General features: G+C 39.5%; 1 protein-coding gene across 3 annotated transcripts in view; it reads left to right on the top strand.

Moving 5' to 3' along the window:
• PTPRB (protein tyrosine phosphatase receptor type B) overlaps positions 1 to 22,170 on the top strand; it is a 62,994-nt gene that overhangs the window by 27,434 nt on the left and 13,390 nt on the right. For all 3 annotated transcript variants that reach the window (XM_041411315.1, XM_041411314.1, XM_041411313.1), the window contains 18 exons: positions 1,759 to 2,019; positions 4,149 to 4,415; positions 5,721 to 5,984; positions 6,971 to 7,234; positions 8,176 to 8,439; positions 9,090 to 9,353; positions 10,229 to 10,498; positions 11,121 to 11,384; positions 12,215 to 12,478; positions 12,856 to 13,137; positions 14,297 to 14,575; positions 16,449 to 16,598; positions 17,805 to 18,048; positions 19,227 to 19,333; positions 19,883 to 19,982; positions 21,464 to 21,547; positions 21,651 to 21,668; positions 21,774 to 21,855. In XM_041411315.1, the coding sequence (XP_041267249.1) occupies positions 1,759 to 2,019; positions 4,149 to 4,415; positions 5,721 to 5,984; positions 6,971 to 7,234; positions 8,176 to 8,439; positions 9,090 to 9,353; positions 10,229 to 10,498; positions 11,121 to 11,384; positions 12,215 to 12,478; positions 12,856 to 13,137; positions 14,297 to 14,575; positions 16,449 to 16,598; positions 17,805 to 18,048; positions 19,227 to 19,333; positions 19,883 to 19,982; positions 21,464 to 21,547; positions 21,651 to 21,668; positions 21,774 to 21,855 (3,728 nt within the window). The remainder of the gene's footprint in view (positions 1 to 1,758; positions 2,020 to 4,148; positions 4,416 to 5,720; positions 5,985 to 6,970; positions 7,235 to 8,175; positions 8,440 to 9,089; positions 9,354 to 10,228; positions 10,499 to 11,120; positions 11,385 to 12,214; positions 12,479 to 12,855; positions 13,138 to 14,296; positions 14,576 to 16,448; positions 16,599 to 17,804; positions 18,049 to 19,226; positions 19,334 to 19,882; positions 19,983 to 21,463; positions 21,548 to 21,650; positions 21,669 to 21,773; positions 21,856 to 22,170) is intronic.

Genomic DNA, 22,170 nt, shown 5'->3' on the forward strand with positions numbered 1-22,170 from the left:
CTGTGAGAGTGCAAAGTGTTCAGCTCTGTGAGCAATGGAAGAGTACTTGGGAATCCACAAATTAATTTCGCTATTAATACAGTAAAAAGGAGCTCCCTTTGTAAACTACAGAAATAATTTTAGCAGTTCTGTGAAAACTTTCAGGATTACTTTTGTAGTAAATGTTTTTTTAGTGAAAGCTATGGGATCTATATCACAATTCTGTCATGACTCACGTGTTACATTACATGTCTATTTCACTGCTATATTTTGTAGCTGATTGTAGGGCACCCTATAAAGATCTTAAAGAAAGTACTATAGGCCTTTCTGTATTGTTCATCAGTATGTTTCCTTGCCAGTCTGTGTAAAGAATATTAACATAAGGTGAAGATGTGTCTTAGTATGGCTGTCCTTTGACATCCCAGTTCTTGCTTTTGTGCTCCATAAAGAAAACGGGTTAATCTGTTCAAGTCTTTGTTTCCAAAGGAAATCCATATACACTGCAGGGACATGAGAGGAATTCTCTTGCAGTGTGTTAGTCAAAGCCACATCTGATTTGCTTCAAAGTTAAAAAAGAATTATTATATAATTGGTAGAATTTCTGCTCAGTGAATGCAGAATAAGTGCAATTCAGAGGAAAGGAAAACTTGAAGTAGGAATAACAGGTAAGGCTCAAGGCTAACTTAACTGAAAAATGTGAGATAGGACAGTGGCCATTCTACTTTATCCTCACCCTTCCTAGGGCCTGCCTTTTCTACTGTACTATTACCTGTCATTCCCTGAGGACTTAATTTTGTTAATTTTGTGCAACAGCAAGACCAGTAGAAGCTACAGAACTGAAGCTTTCTCTGACTTGTAGCAAACTTGATCAGAGCAAGATACATTCTCATCTTCCTTACTTGGACATATGTTGCAAGTAATTTAACTTTATGGTGTTACTTTTAATTGACTCAGCTAAGCAATTAATAGTTGGGCCCAATGATTTTAGAGGTCTTTTCCAACCTAAGTGATTCTATGATTCTGTGGTTAGAACATGGTCCATTTGATAATATCCAGCATGACTGTGTTTGACGCACAGTGAGGTGCATATTGTGTCTGCTATAAGTATTAGGCCCTGTTGTGACTCAGTTTTCTCTTACATTAACCCACAGACTTGGAAAGTGAGTTGTATTTGAATGTGACAGGGACAAAATCAGATCAGGGACTATATTAGGCAATACATGCTTGCTGAGTATGCAGGCACACAGACACATGAACACACAGAGAAATTCACTGATCAGATTCTTTCTTTTATGCCCCTGTAAGTTTGAAGTGTCTCTCAGCTTGTCTTAGGTATAAATCAATGCAAAATCAATGTCACTCTGACCCTATAACTTGCATCCTTGTTTATTAGAAGTACATTGTTGTAGATCTGATTTATGGTACAAATGTCTTATATTCCTGTTCAGCACGCAGAGTTCAAGAGGAAGTTCGCTGATTCCCTGCATTTCCATTTGCTCTAAAATATATATCCTGGTGTAAGTTTAAACCTAAGCATTAGAGCCATAGTGCATTGCTGAAGTCTGCTGCTAACAGTCCTTCACTGGAAGAGGGGCACAAATACTAGATTTGTAAAAATGGCTTCCTAGAAAAAGGTAGAGACTCTCCTCTTGATTGCAGATGCTCTGTTACTGTCACATTTCTGTATTAAAGAGCACATTTCTTACAACAGCTGGAGATAAGGCATGTGTGCACACTATACAGTTCTGTTCTTGTTGTGATATCTGTGTACTTTTCCAGCTCCAGAGCCTGTTCTCCAGCTCCGTGTGAAGCATGCTAATGAATCTTCGCTTAGTGTCATGTGGATGACCCCTGTTGCAGAATGGGACAGCTATGTGGTTTCCCTGGAAGTCAGTGAGCTCCCTATTGTAAAGAAAGGACTTGCAAAAGAAGCTAAGGAATTCACTTTCACTGACTTGATACCTGGAAGGAAATATACAGCTACTATCACTACCATTAGTGGGACTTTAAGCAACTGGACTTCAGTAGAAGGAAGAACAGGTATCATCTTGTCAAACTGTTTTAATCTTTACTTCTGGCAACCATTTACAATTTTTTTTTTGCTTTGTAGTGAACTTAATTAACTCTAAATCTCAAAAGTCTTAATCTTATGTTTGTTTCCTCAGTAAAAATGTTACACGTCTGAGTCTCTCATTTCTGACTGTCAGTTATCTTGCTGTATTTATTTAAGATTTTTGGGAAATAGATGTGTAATTCCTGGCAAAACAGTTTCCTGAAATATTTTGTCATATCTAGTCAATCTACATTAGCTCAAGATTCCCTGTAAGAAGAACCATTTTCATTGTTTATTTTCAGGAGGGTCACTTCCTTGATGCAAAACATTCATCATCTGGGAAAAAGAGAAACATCACTACACAGGAAAATGTTACTTTAGGGGGAACATTCCAAGGTTGACAGACACAAGGTCACATAAGTGACCTTGAAGATGTGTTTTGAATCTTTTTGCTCTTCTGATTCCAGAATATGTGTTTGTTACTGAGGATGATGACTGTGTCACAGGGAAGGTCCCATTCTCACCCCCTGCAGGGTACTGATTTTGTGCACATGTTCAAGTTTTAAACCATACAAGTTGCTTTACCCTGCTTAAGCGCTGACTTAAACATTCTGCAGTGCAAGCAAAGTTTGAAAGTGTAGCTCTGGCCTTGCACAGCACAGGGAAAAACAAGCTGCTTGTGTTTGAATTGAAGCATGCCTAGGGTTGATGGTGGTCCTTACTTAAATTTCATAGCTCCTTCCAAGGTCTGAGAAGTTTAGCTTATACTTTGATTTCTTTGTTTTGTTGTGTTGTTAGATAGCTGGAATTTCACTTCCATCTGACTTATATCCGTTTAGGGGACACATTCAGCCATAAAGGTCCCACTTCACTGGTATGAGTCAATGCTTGAAAACACATCAGGCACTGATTGTGTGTCAATATTACATTCAAAGTGAGTTTTAAAGAACAAGCATTATTTAGCTAGAATATAGGTTTTAATAAGCGTTCCAAACCTCTGAATCTTCCTTGCAGCAGGACAGCTTACTAGGCTTGAAAAATATTGCTGTAAATATGACAGAAGTAGGTCTTACTTGCAAAGAGCACTGAAATGAGCATTTAGCACAAAAATGTGGCACTTTAGTGTCTTGTTGGAGCTAACTGTGTTATGAGAACATTATCAAACAGGGAGGATTTTTGATCGAGTTTTTTGTCAACTTTGCATTTTCTTCAGCACTGTGCCTGATTTTCTAGCTTTTGTTAATGATTACTAAACCAGTACTATGTGTGCAAAAAGACTGATAAAAACAAGTGTGGAAGAGTGCATTCACATTCTTTAAAGTTAGAGTCTTCTTTATTTCAGTTGTGCATGGTCATGTAAAAACAAATCTTTAGAAGTAATTGTATTTCCTTGCTTTGACCAAATATTGTCAAACCAAATTAAAAAAGAGGATTTGTGGTAAAATTTGTGCTACATATTACATTCCTTTGTTATTTCTTTATCCTTTTTGGTCTTGCTAAGTTCATGAGTATATGCTTAGATAAATGTTATGTTTGTTTAACAATTCATCTTTTGATTCTATAAAAGTTGGTATCCTGCAGATCTTCTTACATAAAAAGTTAAACCATAACCATGCATCTCAGTTATCCCCAAAATTAAAGGGTCTGGCACAGTATAGATGACTGTGCCTGAGGTATTCTTCAAACAAGTTTGCCATTTATTAGAAATGAAAGATTGGGAATGGGAGACGAAAGGGAAAATTAAAGGCACAAGGCTGTATTTGAAGTAGTCATCAAAAACCCTGAATGATTTCCTAAATTGATGGTTTTTATTTAATGGTATTTATAAAATGCCATCCCTTTCAGTTCTCTGATCTTGAATCATTTTCATCTGACTGAGAAAAGTTGTGCTAAAAGCTGAAAGACCTTTCTGTGCCTTGGTTAGTTTCCCATAGACCACATCCCAGACAGGAAGCAGTCCCCAGTTAAAGTATTTTTAGTGCTGTTGAGTCTGGCTGCAAATTGGAATGTTCTTTTGATGTACTTCCTCAGTGTGACTAAACTTGTGTTCTTTGGGGGATTCTGTTTTGTTTTATTTTGTTTCTCCTCAGTAACAGTATGACAATTTCCTTTTCAGTGCCAGCCCAAGTGACAGGTCTGACTGTGTCAAGTCAGGGATCAACCAACAGCTTGTTCACCAACTGGACAAGAGCACTGGGAGATGTAGACTCATACCAAGTGCTACTGATTCATGAGAATGTTGTCATTAAAAATGAAACTGTTCCCAGTGAAACTAACAGATATCACTTCTATCCCCTGAAACCTGGAGGACTCTATTCAGTTGTTGTCACCACTGTCAGTGGAGGGATATCTTCAAGGCAAACAATTGCAGAGGAAAGAACAGGTAAAAAGGAAAACACTCCAGCATGCTTTTTGATAGTTGAATTTGTCTAAGAGAATGGTCTTGTGTTTAAGCCACTGCACTGAGAATTCAGAAAAACAGGAGTTTCATCCGTATAGCTTCATATGTGCACACTATCTGTCCAGATTTGTGTAAATATAGCTTTAGAGAGCTAGCTGCTCTAACTACAGTGGGAACTCTACAGCAGGATCACTCTGTAACAAAGACAAAAATATTCCCTGAGAGTAATGAACAACTGTCTAGGCAAATCACTCCTTGGAAGGGACTTTCTTGTTCCATTGGCTATGTGGTGGTGGTGTAGTATGACTGACTCCTTACTTATGTGTGCCAAGAAACTGCCTAAAGGTGGTGGGATGAATTTGTGTCTCAGTTTCTCATAACCCATTCTTTTTCTTTAATCCAGCATCAAAGGATGTCCACCAGGGCTAATTAGTTACTATGAGGTCCTTCTGTACTTCACAGAACAAGATTTACTGTTGCATCAAATTCTTTAGGTTTAAAGCGTCATGAAATGTAATACTAGTTCTGTGGATATTTAGAGGAAAAATCTGGTGACACAGTGCAATTTTACCTGTTATGTGAATTTGGCAAAGGCCAGGCATTCTGCAGTTTTCTGCAATGTTCTCCTTGAAAATCACTATTTTCAGGTGAAAAGGCAAAACAAACCTGAAAAAAATGGAGAAGAATAATACTTAAAGTAGATAAGTGTATTTTGTAAAATCATGGTGTGGGGGGGTTCACTGACAGCTGTTGGCCAGCCCCTCTGCTGAGATAAGTAAGTTCTGTGCAGCAGAGTCCAGTTAAAATTTGGAAGTTCATTATGTCTGAGTTCTGCCCCTGTAATAACTGAGTTTTGTACCTGAGTGATGATAGTTCTGGCAATGCAGAGCCTTTGAACTCACCTTGCTGGCTTGAAAAACAAGTGGCATTCATGTTTTGTCCACTAGGCGTCAGAAAACCCATTGGAAATGAAACATTCAGCTGTGGGCCTCAGCCTCTTACCAACCTCACCAGTTATTGTCGTTACTGAGGAATGGCAGTTTGAGAGGATAACTCAGCTTCTAGGATTTTGGAAGTGCTGGGATCAGGCCACCAAGAACAATTTCTTTCACTGTATTTAAAAAAGGAGATGAATGTTGCTGAAAGGCAGTCAGTGCAGAACTTCTCAGGAGTCCCAGTCTGCTTATTTTGCAGGGGATGGCATTACAGGGATACTCACAACAATAAGAATTCGCTAGTTAATGCTTTTTTTGTTTTGTTTTGTTTTTTTTCCTCTTTATTGCCCAGTTCCTTCCAGTGTGACTGGAGTAACAGTAAATAACTCAGGTCGGAGTGACTACCTCAGTGTTTCTTGGCTGCCAGCTTCTGGAGATGTAGACAGTTATTTGGTAACACTCTCTCATGATGACAAGATTGTTCAGACTCTCACCATTTCCAAATCATTCAGTGAATGCTCCTTCAGCAGCCTTACTCCTGGGACGCTTTATGATGTGATGATAACCACAAAGAGTGGAAAGTATGAAAACTATTCCCTCAGCCAGGAGCGAACAGGTAAAGAGAGGCTCTGGGCAAGTACAGTGACTGTAATCATTGTTATGTTGGTAATGGCTAATGTATAGCCATTACCTATGATTTATCAATATCTCACCAACTGGGATAGATGACTAGGGGTTGGAGGGTCAAGCCATAAAATTGCAGCTTTATAAACTTAGTTTTATTTTTATGCCCCTGTTGCTGCTTTATTTCATGCAAAAATGCCTTAGCATGAATGAAAGTAATGTCAGTCCTTATGAGTGAACAGAAATTATGTGTTAGTTTTGGCTCAAATGTGTTGTCCTGCCCTTAATGCCTCTATGTGGCACTTCAAGTGTATCCTACAGAGCATCTCCTCAGAAAGTTACTGAGGCACTGAAAGAACAGAAAAGGACAGGCTAATTAGTAAAATATTTGTGAGGTGTCACAATAATGAATAACACCCCCATCAGTTGGTTTTGGTAACGTAGCACACTTGTCTGTGGTTTTGGTCATGCAATTTTCAAGGATATTATAACAGGAGTAGAAAAATCTCAAAAAAGGATAGCAATAATGATGGAGAACCTTTCAAAACTTTCTCAAAAATGGGAAAAATTGGAGACTTTACGCTTGGTAAACCAGTAGAACAAAAGAAAGATTGTAAGGGGTGTTAAAATAACAAAGAGTATCAAGTTAGTGCAATTTTATTCTTCTCATGATCTGGGTGAAAATCCAAGCCACAAAAGGACAAGAGCCAAATTTTGGATCAGTGTTTGTCTGTAGAACTCACTACTCTTACAAAAATAGAGCAAGTTCCACAAGAGCAAAAATTAAAAAGGCAGACCATTGTATTGTCATAAGATGTAAAGCAGCCTGGAAAGTGCAGATGATAATTTATTGTTTAAATCCACATTGTTGTCTTTTTGCAACTTCCTCACAAAACTCTGGTAACTACCATAAATATAGTTCTCTACCACAACCCTGGTTACTTCAGGAAGTTCCTGCTTTTTTTTTTTTTCTTTCAGTCCCTTCAAGTGTCCAGGGACTTACTGTCAGCAATTCAGCCAGAAGTGACTACTTGAAGGTGTCCTGGTTACCTGCATCTGGATATTTTGATAATTATGAAGTGATCATCAGTAACAACAATGATTTCATCCAAACAAAAAGTGTCCCAAAGGATGAAAATGAATGTGTGTTCACCAGTCTGGTCCCAGGGAGGCAGTACAGTGTCACAGTCAGCACAAGGAGTGGGAAATACGAAACTAGTGAAAGAGTCTATGGCAGAACAAGTAAGTAAGCACCCTGGAAACATTCTGAGACAACCCAGGGTATTTTTTTTATTTACTGTACCCAGGAACAAAAATCTCATATGATTTTTAACATAGAATGTTGACCCTGACTCTTTGAATGTGTATTATTTCAAATACAGAAAGCAGTATTTAGTTTATGACCGTGCTTAAGTTACAAACAAGCAAAAAGTGAAAGAAGAGACCTATGCTGTTAAGTTGGAAAACAAATCTTGAAACACTGAAAGCCAAAAAAACAGTTGTACGGTTTTCCACATGAGCTTAGTATTTATCATTAAATTATGCCAGAATGTACTAAACAGTTTTTTCTGGTTATGGAAATATTTAGGAAAGAAGATAGACTAGACTTCACTCTATTCAAGCTACCCCAACCACTGGAATTGGAGAGCATGGGGCAAGAGTGGTAAGGTGGCTAGTTGGGAGCCAGCAGGGATCTGGGTGCAATCTTCACTTAGCACCATATGTGAGTTAAGGAGCCATGCAGAGAAACTCAGTTTATTAGCAGAGATGTAGCATGGGGCAAAAATAACTCACCTGTGTCTGGCACAAATTGGAAACTGCATTGTGGTGCTGCATCCCACAGATGGATTGCCTTGACTTGGCACTAGTTCAGGGCTCTTTTCTCTGTGTTTGTTCTACATGCAGATCTTATTCAGTTTTTGTTGGGTAGGTAAACTCCCTGCAGGCTCCATTATTATTTATTTATTTTTTTATGCTGATAGATTGTGGATTTTAGTTCTGAAATGGGACCTTCCAGTGTTAGATGGGGTGCAAACTACCCAAATAAGTGCAATCTACTGCTTTCTCAAGGGAACTGAATGAAAAATTGTAGCTCAGAAGCATGACTTCAGAGATGCTAGCTTTTAGCTGTGATCTGTTAGTAAGTACTGAGAAGTTTCCCATCTTTCTTCTCACTTCTTCAGTGCCAGAGTCAGTGAAGGAACTGACTCTTAGTAACAGGAGCACAGAAGATCTGCAGGTAACTTGGTCAAAGGCCGAGGGGGATGTTGATAAGTATGAGATTCAGCTGCTCTTCAATGATATGAAGATCTTCCCGCCCATTTTCCTTGGGAACACCATTGAGGAGTATTGGTTCACAGCTCTGACTCCAGGACGTCTATACAAAATTCTTGTTTTGACCATCAGTGGAGATGCACAGCGGGCTACTTTCATAGAAGGCCTGACAAGTAAGAAATAATGTGGTATTTAAAATGTGTTTAGGCTTTTCTAGAATGAAGCACTCAAAAGCAAGGGTGAGCCATGACTATATTCAAGCTTATGTAACACTCAGAGACAGCAGATCTCATTGAAAATCACACTAGTACTTAGCCAACACTCGTGCTTAATAAAAAAGTGTCGCATTTACTAATACTTGATTGTTGACAGAGAATCTGATTTGTTGCATGGGAATTGTATTGAGATGTCAGCATTTAGGTTTGTTATTCCCATGCATGCCAGTTGTTTGCTTAGTGTCTCTAGTGTAATCACTTAATTATTTTACACCTCTGTTTACCTACCTGAAGTGAATGATTGAGATGATAACAGAAAAATGGCTAACTAACTGAGGGTACCTAAAGAACTTTCATTTTTTGAGGTGTTTTGAAGGCATCATATGGATAAGAGGGAGGTTACACATAGAATTGTGTTTCTAATAATCCCACACAAATGTTTACAACTTTGCTTGTGTTTACACATGAATGACATTACTTGTACCTGTAAATGATCTTTCTCTTTTGAATAATTTTTCTGTGGCCATAAAATAGGTAGAAATTAGGAAGCCTGAGTCAAACAGGAAATTTGTGAGCAAGTGCCTTTTTGTTCCCTGTTTTTTTTTCAGTTCCAAGCAAGGTCCGAAACATTCATGTGTCGCCTAATGGCATGACAAACAGTCTGAAAGTGAGCTGGACCCCTGGAGGTGGAGATGTTGATTCCTACACAGTGACTATATTTCAACAAAACCATCAGCTTGATTCTCAGAGTGTCTCCAAACACATCTCTGAACACATGTTCCACAAGTTGGAAGCTGGGGAGCAGTACCGGGTGGTGGTGCAGTCTAACAGTGGCACCTTGCACAACAGCTTAGCAGCTTTTGGGAGAACAAGTATGTTTTTTTTGACACAACAAGAAAGTTGATTTATATCTTCCCATTATGTCTGACCGTTGTTTAATAATGTTTATGAATGTACTGTAGGGAATGGGGACATTCACACTCATGGGAAGTTTTTATCTCAAAGCATGAGTCATGATGTAGGCATGGGTCTGTTAATACCAGTGAGACGTGTCATTTCAGTAGCTTTACCGGGGTGAATGTGCATGGAATTCTAGTCCAGCCCAGTGTCTTCCTTCATAGGATGAATGCAATTCCATCCCTCTCATTTCTTATGCCTGTACCCATCTGACACATACGTCCACTCCATGTAGACAAGTATTGTGTTCTAGCAGAGCCTATTGCATGGTCAAGGTTTCTTAGACAACATATTGCCCCAGTGTCCAGGGTGTCAGAACATACAGAACAATGCAATACCTTGTTTTTAATGCATCCTTTCTCTTTAGCACCTGCATTTGTTATCTATGGCCTTGACTTTGTGCAGCAGCTGCTGGCTAACATTTTCTATTCTGGGCTACTATGTTGCACCCATTTACCACTCCTTTATTTTTCATATTCCTCTTTTAACTGTTTCAGTCAGTTCATTTCACTCTCCTTCTCCATCTTTTCATGATAGTCTATATATATCTGTTGCTTCTCCATTCCCGGTTCAGATATCCCTGATGCTCTGTAACTTCATCTGTTTGTATTTATGTCTAGGAATTAGTTGTTTGCATAAACATATGCACAGACATTTCTTTTCCCACAAGTGAACCTGAAAATATTTCAGGTTATTTGAGTTATGTTCTGTTAATTACTTTACTCAGATTTGTGTATTGAACGGTCTGTATTTCACCTGGTAATGTCCTGCCTTTAATTGTTGCTTCCAGTTCCAGCTTCTGTCCAGGAATTATTAGCCCATCATGCTTACAGCAGTCATTCCTTGTTAGTAACCTGGCAGAAAGCTCCTGGTGTAGCCGAAAGATATGACATTCTGCTCTTGAACGAGCAAGGAATCCTCCTGAGTAACAAATCAGAGCCAGCTACTGCCAAACAACACAAATTTGAAGATTTACGAGCTGGCAAGAAGTATAAAATACAAGTTTTGACCATCAGTGGTGGACTCTTCAGTAAGCGTGCAGAAACTGTTGGCCGAACAGGTAATTAGAACATCTTGGTTTACTTATACTTCCCTCAGTCAGATATCATTAAATATATGAACCATCTGTATATTTTGATTCTACAAAGATTCTAGTAAGGTACAGACTCTGGATGTTTATGCATCATTTTTCCTCATACATGCTTTGTATGTGAATCTGAACTTTACTATCATAATAATGTGACCATGGTTCATAATAAGGATATTAAACCAAAATGCTGAATGCGTCCCTCTGTCTTTTGTGGATATACCTGAATGCTTTATTGTCATCAAATTTTTAATTCATAGTTTCAAGGTTCATAGTGTAGGATTTGATGTGAGTACACACTTCTAAACTCAAGGCCAAGTCTTGCTTGCAGTCTTTACTGATTAATAGCTTCTTGTAGAAGCTAATGGACAATTCTCTGTGAGCACAGTCTAGAGAGTCAGACCTTCTGGGAAATAAAAATACTGTATTGGAGAGGCTCAGTGGCATTTCATAAATGCTTTCCTCTTGTTTCTGACAGTTGCTGTTGATATTACTTAGCTACTTGTGGCTTAATTTAAATGTGTTACGGCCATGAGTTTATTAAAGGTGCAGCTTAGTGCCTAGACTCTGATATTTACTCTTACCTTCTTTTCAGTTCCAGCAGCTGTTACAAATCTGAAAGTCACAGAGAACACCACTGACCGACTGTCCTTCAGCTGGACCACCTCTCAAGGGGAACTTGATTCATATGACATCTTCCTATACAATCCAGACAAGTCCCTTCATGACAGGATTTCAGGAGAGCAGCATCTCCAGCAGTGTTCATTCCAGAACCTGCGTCAAGGCAGGATGTATCGAATGGTGATTGTTACACACAGTGGAGACCTCACTAACGAGTCATCTGTCTATGGAAGAACAGGCAAGAACATCTAAGAAAACTATCTGTCTCCAGTGTGGTGCTCATGGGGGACACCAGTGAGCTGGACTGAGTCTGATGCTCATACTAGATTAGAGCAACTATTAAAAGTATTAAAATCAGCTCTAATATGTAAAAAGCATTAGATATATAAAAAAATAAATTTTGAATTATATAGTTACAGCAGGAAAAATGAAGTGAGGAACCTTATAACAATTCCCAGGAGCTCATGTCAGAAGAAAGACATTCCAGCTTATGCTCCCTAAGCAGGAAAATGGCTGTCTCTCCTCCTAAAAGCAATATTGGCCTGAGTGGAAAAGGCAAAAAGGCAAAGCAAGTAGGGTTAATGGGATAGGCAGTCTACCAGTGAAATAAAACTTGTTTCCCATGGGAAGCTCTGGCTGCAGCTCTGTGTTTGTTCAGCCACATGTGGAAAGCAGGGTTTTCTAAGCAGCTCTAGCAGCTCTGACATTCTGTGAAACCTTTTATTCCCCCGCAGCACCGCATAGGAACCCATCTGTGGGACTACATCTGCACAGTGATGCAATTTTTCAGCTACCTCAGAATGGGTGTTTCCAAATACTGACTAGGAAAAAGCTGCTTAACATTTGCAAAACTATCCATTATAAACATTGCAAACTCTTTTGGTAACAGTGGCAGTTCAAAATAATAAAGAAAGCTACTGAGATTTGCTTTTCAGCCAGCTGTGGTGGCTGTCTAGTTTGTAGAATGACTGTCATTACAGGACAAGTACAAGGTCTGCTTGACCTGTTTGCTTCTTCCCACCCAAAGGATGTTCTACATAAAGTAATATTAATTCCTCCTTTTTTCAGTACCAGCCCCAGTTGTTGGTCTCAAGGCATCCAACCGAAACATGACGGACAGTCTGTGGTTCACTTGGGGTCCAGCAGCAGGAGATGTTGACTTCTATGAGCTGAATCTTTACAACCCAAATGGGACACAGAAAGAATCTGAGCAAAGGAAAGACCTGGAAGAGTGGCATTTCCAGGGGCTAATTCCTGGCAGAAAGTATACTTTGGTTGTGGTGACTCACAGTGGTGACCTGACCAACACAGCAAATGCTGAAGGAAGAACAGGTATGGGATTTTTTTTTAGTCCCATCTGTTTGAATTCATTAGTTCACAGCTATGCAACAGACTTGTTCTGAGGGAGGATTTATTATAAGAGTCATTGAAGGTATAAAGATGAAGGATAACCTTAAGTGCATTAAAACAATGGATTGTGAAAGAAAAGCAGTCAGCACTGTTTTTCTTTCAAAGGCTCAGGAATATGTTACAACTGTGAAAGTCACCATCATCAGCACAGGTGCAGTAACTGGCTGAGTATACGAGATAATACAAACTACTTTGTGATGCATGAAGAAAATAATCCATGTTTCATTTTATTTGTCTTGTGTAAAAATTTGTTAAGAATCTCTCTTTCTTCTCTCCTTTTTTCCCCACTTTCTGCATAGCACCCAGCCCTCCTAACACTGTGTCATTTACTGATGTTGCAAACACTTCTTTATCAATCACTTGGCTGGGTCCTCCAGACTGGACAGACTATGATGATTTTGAGGTGCAGTGGCTTCCAAAGGATCCCCTCACAGTATTCAATCCCTACAGCAGCAGCAGATCTAAAGTACGCATCATCTATGGCCTGCGACCAGGGAGACTCTACGAGTTCAGTGTGAGAACTGTCAGTGGCGACAGCTGGAAGACATACAGTCAGTCACAGTCTGCAAGTGTGAGAACAAGTAAGTAAAAATTTCCATTGCACCCTAACACTCAGCTGAAGAAGATGCAAAACTGGAAAATATTACCAATTCCTTATGCAATCAGTAATTTTCATTAATAAATTCATGAATGACAGTGATGAATTCAGCTAGATTCTAAGCTCTTGCTGTGTGCAAGGTCAGCTATTTAAAGACTGATAATGGACATACATTTATAATCTTCACATCGAGAGTCAAGCTGTTTGGTTGCAGAGCCTAAATCAATCTGTTTCAGGGGTAAAATAAGGCTGAATATCCAAGCTTCTCTGTTGGTACTATATTGAAATAATCATGTTTCTCAATAATAAGACAGGAAGGATGAAAGAAACTGTTCTGTACTAGATTTGAAACTGGCATCGCTTCACTGCTCTGCATTTCTGCCTATGTTTGTGAATCTGTTTCATCTCTAGCAACTTCAGTAAAAGACTGATGTGAAAAAGTGAAATTGTAAAAATAACTGAGTTGTGGCAAATCCTCATGTTATTTGTGGTGGGATTCAGCTCTAAATTGACATCTATGTTTAGTAAGCTATATACTCTTTAATACAGCATAATAATTAAAATTTCACCTGTACTTAATTACGTAAATGTAGATGCCTGCCATCTGAGAGTGAAATCCTGTCTTTGTTACATGTTACATGATATAAATGGTGCTCCCATATTACATGGATGAAGCATATTTCTATGTTATGTTTAAGTAATATGGACACACCACATGCTGCCCAGGAAACCAAATCTGTCATGAGATGACAATATCAGTATTGACTGATATAAGTGACGACATGGAGCCTCCAAATAAGTTGTAACAACTTTCTAGAAATCCATTTCTTTGTGGTGTTGCTGTTCAGTTAAGACTTCAAGTAGGATTGAAGTTTCTTCCTTGTTTTCACAGTTAATTACTGGAGCTTCACAATGTTAATGGGGCAGATGTCACTAGATCTGATTTCAGATGGCTAAAATGAGTTAGACAGCCTTACATAATAACCAGGCAGCACACATTTGCAGGATAACTGGGAATACTGACTCCCAGCCTCCTGTTCTGATCTGATGGTTGATGCAGAATATAGGAGCTGTAGTGCGAGCAGAGTGTTTGACACCTGTCCCTTTTCCCACTGAGTTTCAACTTCTCAACATTTCTCTAGAGCCAGACAAGATACAAAGCCTTCACTGTCGGCCCCAAACCTCTACTGCTATCGCATGTTCCTGGACTCCTCCCGATTCTGACTTCGATGGGTATAGCGTTGAGTGCAAGAAAATGGACACCCGTGAAGTGGAATTTTCTAAAAGGATAGATAAAGACAAATCTCTACTTAATATTATGACCCTTGTTCCCCACAAGCGATACCTGGTGTCCATCAAGGTGCATTCTGCAGACATGACAAGTGAAGTGGTTGAAGACAGCACCATCACAATGATTGATCGTAAGTACAATTCAGAGTTACCCTGAAGACAGGCATTGAGCAGCAATAAGCAATTGCTGGTGTTGCTTAGACAGTAAAAGGAGTTCTGAACTCCACAATTGCCAATGTGTGGAGTGGTGGCCAGAGTAGACTGAACCCATTCTTTGGTCTCTGTTGTGACAAACAGTGTAAGATTTTGACTATATTGCCTCTCATTACATTGCCAGATCCAATTATTTGGCTCATTCATGAAATATAGCCTCAGAAACATAAATACCTTGTCCTCATCATCACATGCCTTGTCTTTATCAGTTTGTCTTCATGCTTGCTGCTTGGCTTTCTGTATCTGGCTATCTGTACCCTCACTGATGGTAGCCATCCTCAGCACAAATATCCATCAATAAGGACATTGAATTGTAGTACTACATTCTCTTTTGGTGTCTATAGACTCTTCTGAGGTGCTACTTGACCAAATCACCTGTAGGACCTGAGGGAGGATCCAGATTTCTATAGCATGTGCTTTGAAACAGATTCTTCAGTTTCTCTACCCATAGGCTGCTGAATGGAGTATCAGTAGTATCTGCTGGTGCCTCTGCACTGCCAGGCATCGCTGCAGTCAACAGCCTGCCATTGCTGACCCTAGAGCTGCCCCAGATTTTTCACTACTTCAAGATTCAGTGGCACAGCACAATGCAGAGGCTTGCACTGTTCCAAGGCTAAACTCAAAAATGAGAGGATGGCCCAGAGTCCTGTATTCAGGGATGCCTCTGTAGCTGCTTTTTAAAAGCCACGTTTGTGTGAAGTGCTAGATCATAAAAATTATGTTTGCTTTGGGAGCTATTGAGCTAAGCTAGAGTTCAGTCACCAAATTGCCTTCTCCTTTGCCCCTCAGTTGCCTTTAAATCTCCTTCCTCTATCACAAAGGATATTACAAATCCAGATGTAAGACCTAGTTATTCATGTCACAAGAGGTGAGACTGAGTCCTGTTTGAAGGTTTGCTGATCATGTTTATTCTTATTTGGTTTATGTTCATGTTTGTTTATTCTCACTTGTTTTGAACACTGCTGTTCTCCCAGACCCTGGTTAACACTGGAGGCCCTACCTCAAGGGAGCACAAAAAATTGCAGCTGGACTTTGTAGATGTAAGAGGTATAGCTAAAAGCATATGAATGTATGAATGTATTTTTTGTTCTTTTGGCATTCTAAAAGCTTCTGAAATTTAGCCTCCTGCTTTGTATTTTTCTATATGTGCAATATAGTTTCAGTACTACAGATTTTTAAAAGAATCAGCAATGTAGACCCTTAAAATCCCCACTTACGCTGCACTTTCTTCCCTGTGTACTTCACTTTCCAGTTACTTCTACTGTGTCACTGTTCAAGGTGTAGTTTTGTGTCATACAAAGAACATTTCCTATGGAGATTCTGCAGTCAGTCTAGAAAATGGTATTCTGTAGTTGAGTGCGCTGTGTGGCTAACCCTGGCTGTTCCTCTGGAAAAGAAAGCAGAAATATAGATGCTTAAAACAGGTAACTTCTGTAGTGAGTGTGTTAAGTGGCCTCCAAACACTTGGCTTAAACCTGTGTTGTTTTCAGCAGCTACAATTTCTGTTTTCATAGGCTTGACATGACTTTAATGCATTTCCATGTGGGCTTCTGCAGGAATTCATACTGAGGAGGTGTCACTCTTATTATGGTGAACACATTGCTGGCTTGTTTCATCTTCTGGCACTTTCACTGTGGGAGGTGAAGACTCTTGATTGCAAAGGGAGTAGAATCAGAGACTTGGTTCCAGGCAACTGAGATTTATTACAAATTGCATTTTCCTTATTAGCAAGTACATAGGTAATGCTTTTTCTCTATTTTGTATTTATTTTCTATTTATTTGATTACTCAGGTCCTCCTCAGCCACCTCCAGATGTACGAGTGAACAAAAAAGAGGTGCTGATTACCAAATCCTCCATCAACTTTACTTTTAACTGCAGCTGGTTTAGTGATACTAATGGAGCTGTGAAGTACTTTACTGTGGTTGTGAGGGAGGCTGATGGTAAGTGTCATGATTTAATGCTATTCTCTCCATAGCCAATAAAATTTACATGGGGAAGTACATCCCTATCACTGCACAGCAACAGGGTTTCTCCTCATCTAATGGCTGAGTGTCATACAGGTATTTGATCTATACTTCCTCGCTAGCCTGAGGATGTAGGGAGTCCTATTCTCAGGGAGTCTGTAGCAACTACAGAGCTCAGACAGAAGCAGTTCTCTAGATTATACTGACATGTATGTTCAGACAGTTTTTATAGTCTAAGGCTTGTGTTGGTTGCCACTGCCAGTGAACACAGGTGCCTTGCTGTGCACAGATTTCGAAAGGTAGTTTAAATGTTAGGTGTGTACACTAAAAGGCAATCACTTTGGAGAGTCTCAGTAAGCCATGCTGGGAAGCCACAGGTCTGCCAGGTGATGTTTGCTATCTGAAGAAAATGACTTTGCATACAGCACTATAAAACAACAGAAATGGTCCTTGTGACATGCACGTAAACCTCTCTTTCTACAGCTGACCTATTGTTGAGTCGTGTGTCTGGCAAATCAGATACATGTCTCAACAATTTATACCTTGTTTTTAGAAGTGGCTTCATTTACTGTCATACCAGGACATATTTTGTGACCTTTATGAAAGTTTCTTAATATCTCTCTCCATCAGCCCCTAGGAAAAAAAAAAAAACAGATAATATTTCCACTGTCTGCTTTGTCATGTTTGGGCAAACTATAAAGGTTTTTGAGAAGGACTACTCATTGCCATAGCTTTGCCCATCTGAGTCTCTTCCAGTATTGTGAATTTACATTCAGGGGACTCCTGTAATTTCCTACTGTAGTTTTTCTCTATATACGGTAGAGTTGTCAGTTTATGGGGTTTTTAACTTCTTTTTGAAATAGCTAGCAGTAGAATCCAGGAATCTGGATCACAAAAACTCCCAACAACAAAGGAATAAATGTCATAGCATTCAACCTGTACATGCCTATTGCGGCAAAAGTTGCACTGAGGACTTGTGAGGAAATCTGCCTAAAAAAATAATAGAAAGGCTGGTAATGGAAGCAAGGTACCCTAACCATTGTAGCTTTGTATTCATGAGGTAGCCTCCAAGAAATAGAAAATTGGATAAAAACATGTCTCTCAAGAGCTTGAGCCTATAAACCTCATCACATTAATGGCTGTGGCATCTGAACCTTCTGTCTTTCTCTGCACATGATGTAGGTAGTGAAGGACCAAAGCCCGATGAGCAGCACCCGTTACCTTCCTACTTGGAGTACAAACACAATGACTCTATACGCATCTACCAGACAAATTATTTTGCCAGTAGCTGTGCTGAAAACCCTGACAGTGACTATAAAAGCTTTGACATTAAGCTTGGAGGAGAAATGGAAAATCTGGGAGGAAAGTGTGATCCAGATCGCCAGAATTTCTGCGATGGACCTCTAAAGCCTCGAACTGCATATAGGTTAGACTTATATTGGTATCTGTGCTCTGTCACATTATTAGGCTTGGTGTCATCTGGGTGCCTGATCCACCTGAGTTTCAGAAGATTAGTAACTGCATTGTACAATGTTCTTTGTGTTTCACTGCAAATTTATGAAAGCTTTATCCATGCCCCTGTTCCATAGTTAAGAACCAGTCATTCACGAGCAAGGGAATGATATTATTAATTATGCACAAAACTCTGTGCAATTAATAGGTTTATTTATTTACCTCAACTTGATGGGAGGCTCTCCTATTGCTGCTCAGCATTTCTTTGGAAAGACTGAAGACAATTGGCTAAGTCAGAAGAGTATTTAACAGAAGAAGGCAAGCATGCTTCACTCAGTCTGGCAGAACTACCCCACTTGTTCTTTTGGAACAAGCTAGAAAGACCTGGAGGCCGTTCTATCCTGTGGCCCCATTCTCAGGCTCCAGAGCTAGGTCCAGGTTAGCTGTAGGATGTAGAAGAGGATGACTTCCAAGACCAGCCTCAGCAGTTACATTGGCTGTGAGACCAAACATGAGCTCCAGTGTGGCTCAGTGACACCCCTCCCACAGGCAAATACTGTCCCAAGAGTTCTGCAAGCTGCTCACTGAAAAGCCACATGGACAGAAGGCACATGCCAAGGAGTGCCCATTGTGCCTCTCAGCTTCTTCATCATCATTAAAACAGTGCTAACCTACTATAGGCTGCTCCCATTAGGGCACATTTCCCAAAACTTCAGTCTGAGAAATACCCACATTACCAGGAGAACAAAGAGGACTCTAACATTTATCCATTAGCACAGTCGTGCCCAGCCAAGTGAAGGGAAAGTGTGTCCCCCTGAGGAGCATTTCTGAGTCCTCTCTCCTCTGCAGCTTCTGCTAGTCCTGCCTTCAGACATGGTCAGGCTGTGTGTGCCTGCAGCCAGAGCCCCCATCTGTTACTTCTGCCAGGGTACCTCAGAGCTCTCCACCTGTGCTAGCTGGACTCCCCTATATTTAACTCAGGGATCAGTATTATTAATTAAGTACAAGACTGATTAACTCAGGTGTCTATATTAAGAATTATCTATGATCAGTGGAAATGTTTTAGTTGTCTCAAAGGGACAAATGCGTTTTTACTTTTCTGCTGTTGGTTCTGAACATCTGATGAGCCATTTTTTTAACTGTATTTTTTAGAATCAGCATACGAGCTTTTACTCAGCTTTTCAGTGAAGACCCAAAGGAACTTCCTAAACCACTCTTTGCAGACACCTTCTTCTCTTTGCCCATCACTACAGAGGCAGGTTAGTTTCAAGCTGTTATCAGTGACTGTGCCATGTGATTATATGTTGTGCCTAAGAATACTCTGGCATTTAGAGCTATTTGTAAGGAGTGGAACAAAGCTTGTTGTGCATGTCCTGCTGAGAGGACATGAGACGACATGAAAGGCTGCTCTGAGAGGAAGCTGACTTGGCTTATCTACCTTTACTAGAAAATTCAGAGGACAGCTTGACAGAGCTGCTGAAAGTAGAGAAAAAGAAAAATGCTCAGTGGGGCTATCACCAAGAAAGCTTCCAACTGAAAGAGAACCACTCCCATATAATGGAGTTTTGCTTTCTTTTACTGTGGTTGGGAGTGAAAAATTTTGTTTAATGGTTTGAAAAAAATGAGGACAGAAAATCAAGGCCAGGTTTTAGCTAGTTTTAATGTTTTTAAAGTGTTTTAATGCCTTATATTTCCTTGTATGTAGCCATTTTCTTCAGCTGATAATAACAGATCCCCTGAAAGTTATTGATTCTCTGATTCTTTTGATCCTTTCCTCAAGACATATAAATATACTATTTTGTTTCTAGAGCCTCTCTTTGGAGTTATTGAAGGTGTGAGTGCTGGCTTGTTTCTGATTGTGATGTTGGTGGCTGTTACTGCTTTATTTATCTGCAGACAAAAAGTTGGGTAAGCTGAGTCCCTTTGTCAGTCTCTGTTATTAAAGTCATGTCAAATTATATTAATTTAAGTAATACAATTGATTAGCTAAAAATTGGATGGATGCACTGAACTGTTCAACAGATAAAAGTCTATGTCCTCCCAAATTCTGTACACACTAAGTATACAACTAATGACTTGCACATTAAGAAATCTATATATACTTAATTCAAATGGTGTCAGAATTATGTCATAGAGGATCCTTGTAACTTTTATTTTGCAGTAGCAGTCTGAATAGTTCTGAATAAAAAATGGTTTATCATTCAAACTTTTATCTTCTGGGCAAACATGTCTTTTGCCAAAAAATGAAGTGTTTCAGATTAATTGCATCTGCATTGTAGATGGGAAGATTTTGAAACTGTTCATTTAGACTGTATAATTTCAATGCAAAAATACTGAGATGTGGCATTACCTCAGTGTCCAAAAGATTAGCTCAAACTTTGCTTCTCATTTTTTGTCAGTTATAGTTGTATATTTCACATTACAGATGAATCTTAAATAGTGAACTTACATCTTTTTTTAAAATGAAATACTGTGTGTCGACTGAAAAAATCTTTATCCATTTAAACTATTTTGCATGACTGAGAGATGTGAAATTCTTTGTAGTTTCTGAAATGAGAAAAAAACCTCAGCATTTCTAGTGCACGGGAAACACTGCAAATCTGAAATTCAGCTCTTTTACTGGTACAAAATTAAGCTGATATGTTTTTGAATTTGATTTTCATATGCCAGAATTTCAGATTTAAAAAAACCCTATTTTCTGACTAGTCATAGCTTTTAGCCAAAATGGATAAACTTCATTACAGAATGTGGTTTCTTGTTGTAAGTTATATACCCAGCAAGATGGCAGTAGTACTGGCATGGTTTTCCCACATCAGACATAGAGAAAGTGTTCTCTAAGGGAGATGTCTTGAAGGAGGAGATGGCAGCAAAAAGATGAAAGGCAACACTAGCTGTGTGGAGTAAGTACCACTTCTGTGGCTTTCCCAAAGCCTGCTGTGGTTATGCTACTTACTCCTGCCATGAATGTGGGCATCTGCTACAGGCCTGGTCTGCAGAGTGGATGTGCTGGAAGCTGTAGACCTTTTACAGCTCTGAAAACTACCTCTGTGTTCCTCTGCATGTAGAGAATCAACTGATTTAGGGGTCCATCTTAGCACAGGGCACCCTCTTTTATGATGGGCTGGACTGCGAGTGTTTCAGAACAAGAAAAATGTTTTACTCCCTGTGCCAGGCATACCCTCTACATCACTATTGCCAAGCTAAAATATAGGAAAACTCTGAGCCTGAGCTAAGAGCAATGTCACAGGATCAGAGCCAAAAATCAAAACACAGTGGAAAATGGTAAACTGGAAAAAAAGACATTTAAGAAAGTATAACTTATGTCAGTGCCAGCTCTTACCAGTCTCAAAACTTAATGATGTAACAGAATACCTTCCTTTTTGTTCCAGCAATGGCCATGAGAGACCTACAGCGAGGCTGAACATTCGTAGAGACAGGCCACTGTCAGTCCATTTGAACTTGGGGCCAAAAGGGTAATGTAAAAAGTTTGGTTTTTTAACATAGCATTGTGGTTGAACAGACCCATCTGATCACTTACTGATGAAGTGTTTCTTTTTCTTTTGAAATAATTTCCAGGTACAGGAAAACTTCCAGGTAAAAAGAAAAAAATTAATACCTAAAAAACTTCTTGGTAGCGAACTGGATAAATTATGACTGTGATTCATCCTGTGATTTTCTTCCTCCTGTTGAATATTTCAGTCCGATCAAAGTCAGTCACTTTGAAGCACACTTCACCAAACTTCAAGCAGACTCCAACTACCTTCTGTCCAAGGAATATGAGGTGGGATCCTAACCTAGGCAAAGGACTTCCTTTGTGAAGGGGTGGGCTGACTGAATCAACTGGTTAACGTATTAGAAAGGTCTGCATTTGTTTGCCTTATTCATGCAAATCCAAAAAAGGTGGAGCATTTCATTTGAACTCTACTTGTCCATGTGCAGAAACTAGCTCTTCATTTGGCATCTTCTGGTTGGAAGCTTCTGCCTGATACTTGTCTGGCTGAGATTAGGAGCATTTGTTTGAATGGCACATCTGTGTGATAAAGTATGGAAGGTACCTGCCAGCCATGCAGTTGCTTTAAAACAGTATGATTACGTA

The sequence above is a fragment of the Onychostruthus taczanowskii genome, unplaced genomic scaffold (assembly GCF_017590055.1).
Source record: "Onychostruthus taczanowskii isolate IOZ18803 unplaced genomic scaffold, ASM1759005v1 scaffold35, whole genome shotgun sequence".
NCBI classification, from domain to species: domain Eukaryota; kingdom Metazoa; phylum Chordata; class Aves; order Passeriformes; family Passeridae; genus Onychostruthus; species Onychostruthus taczanowskii.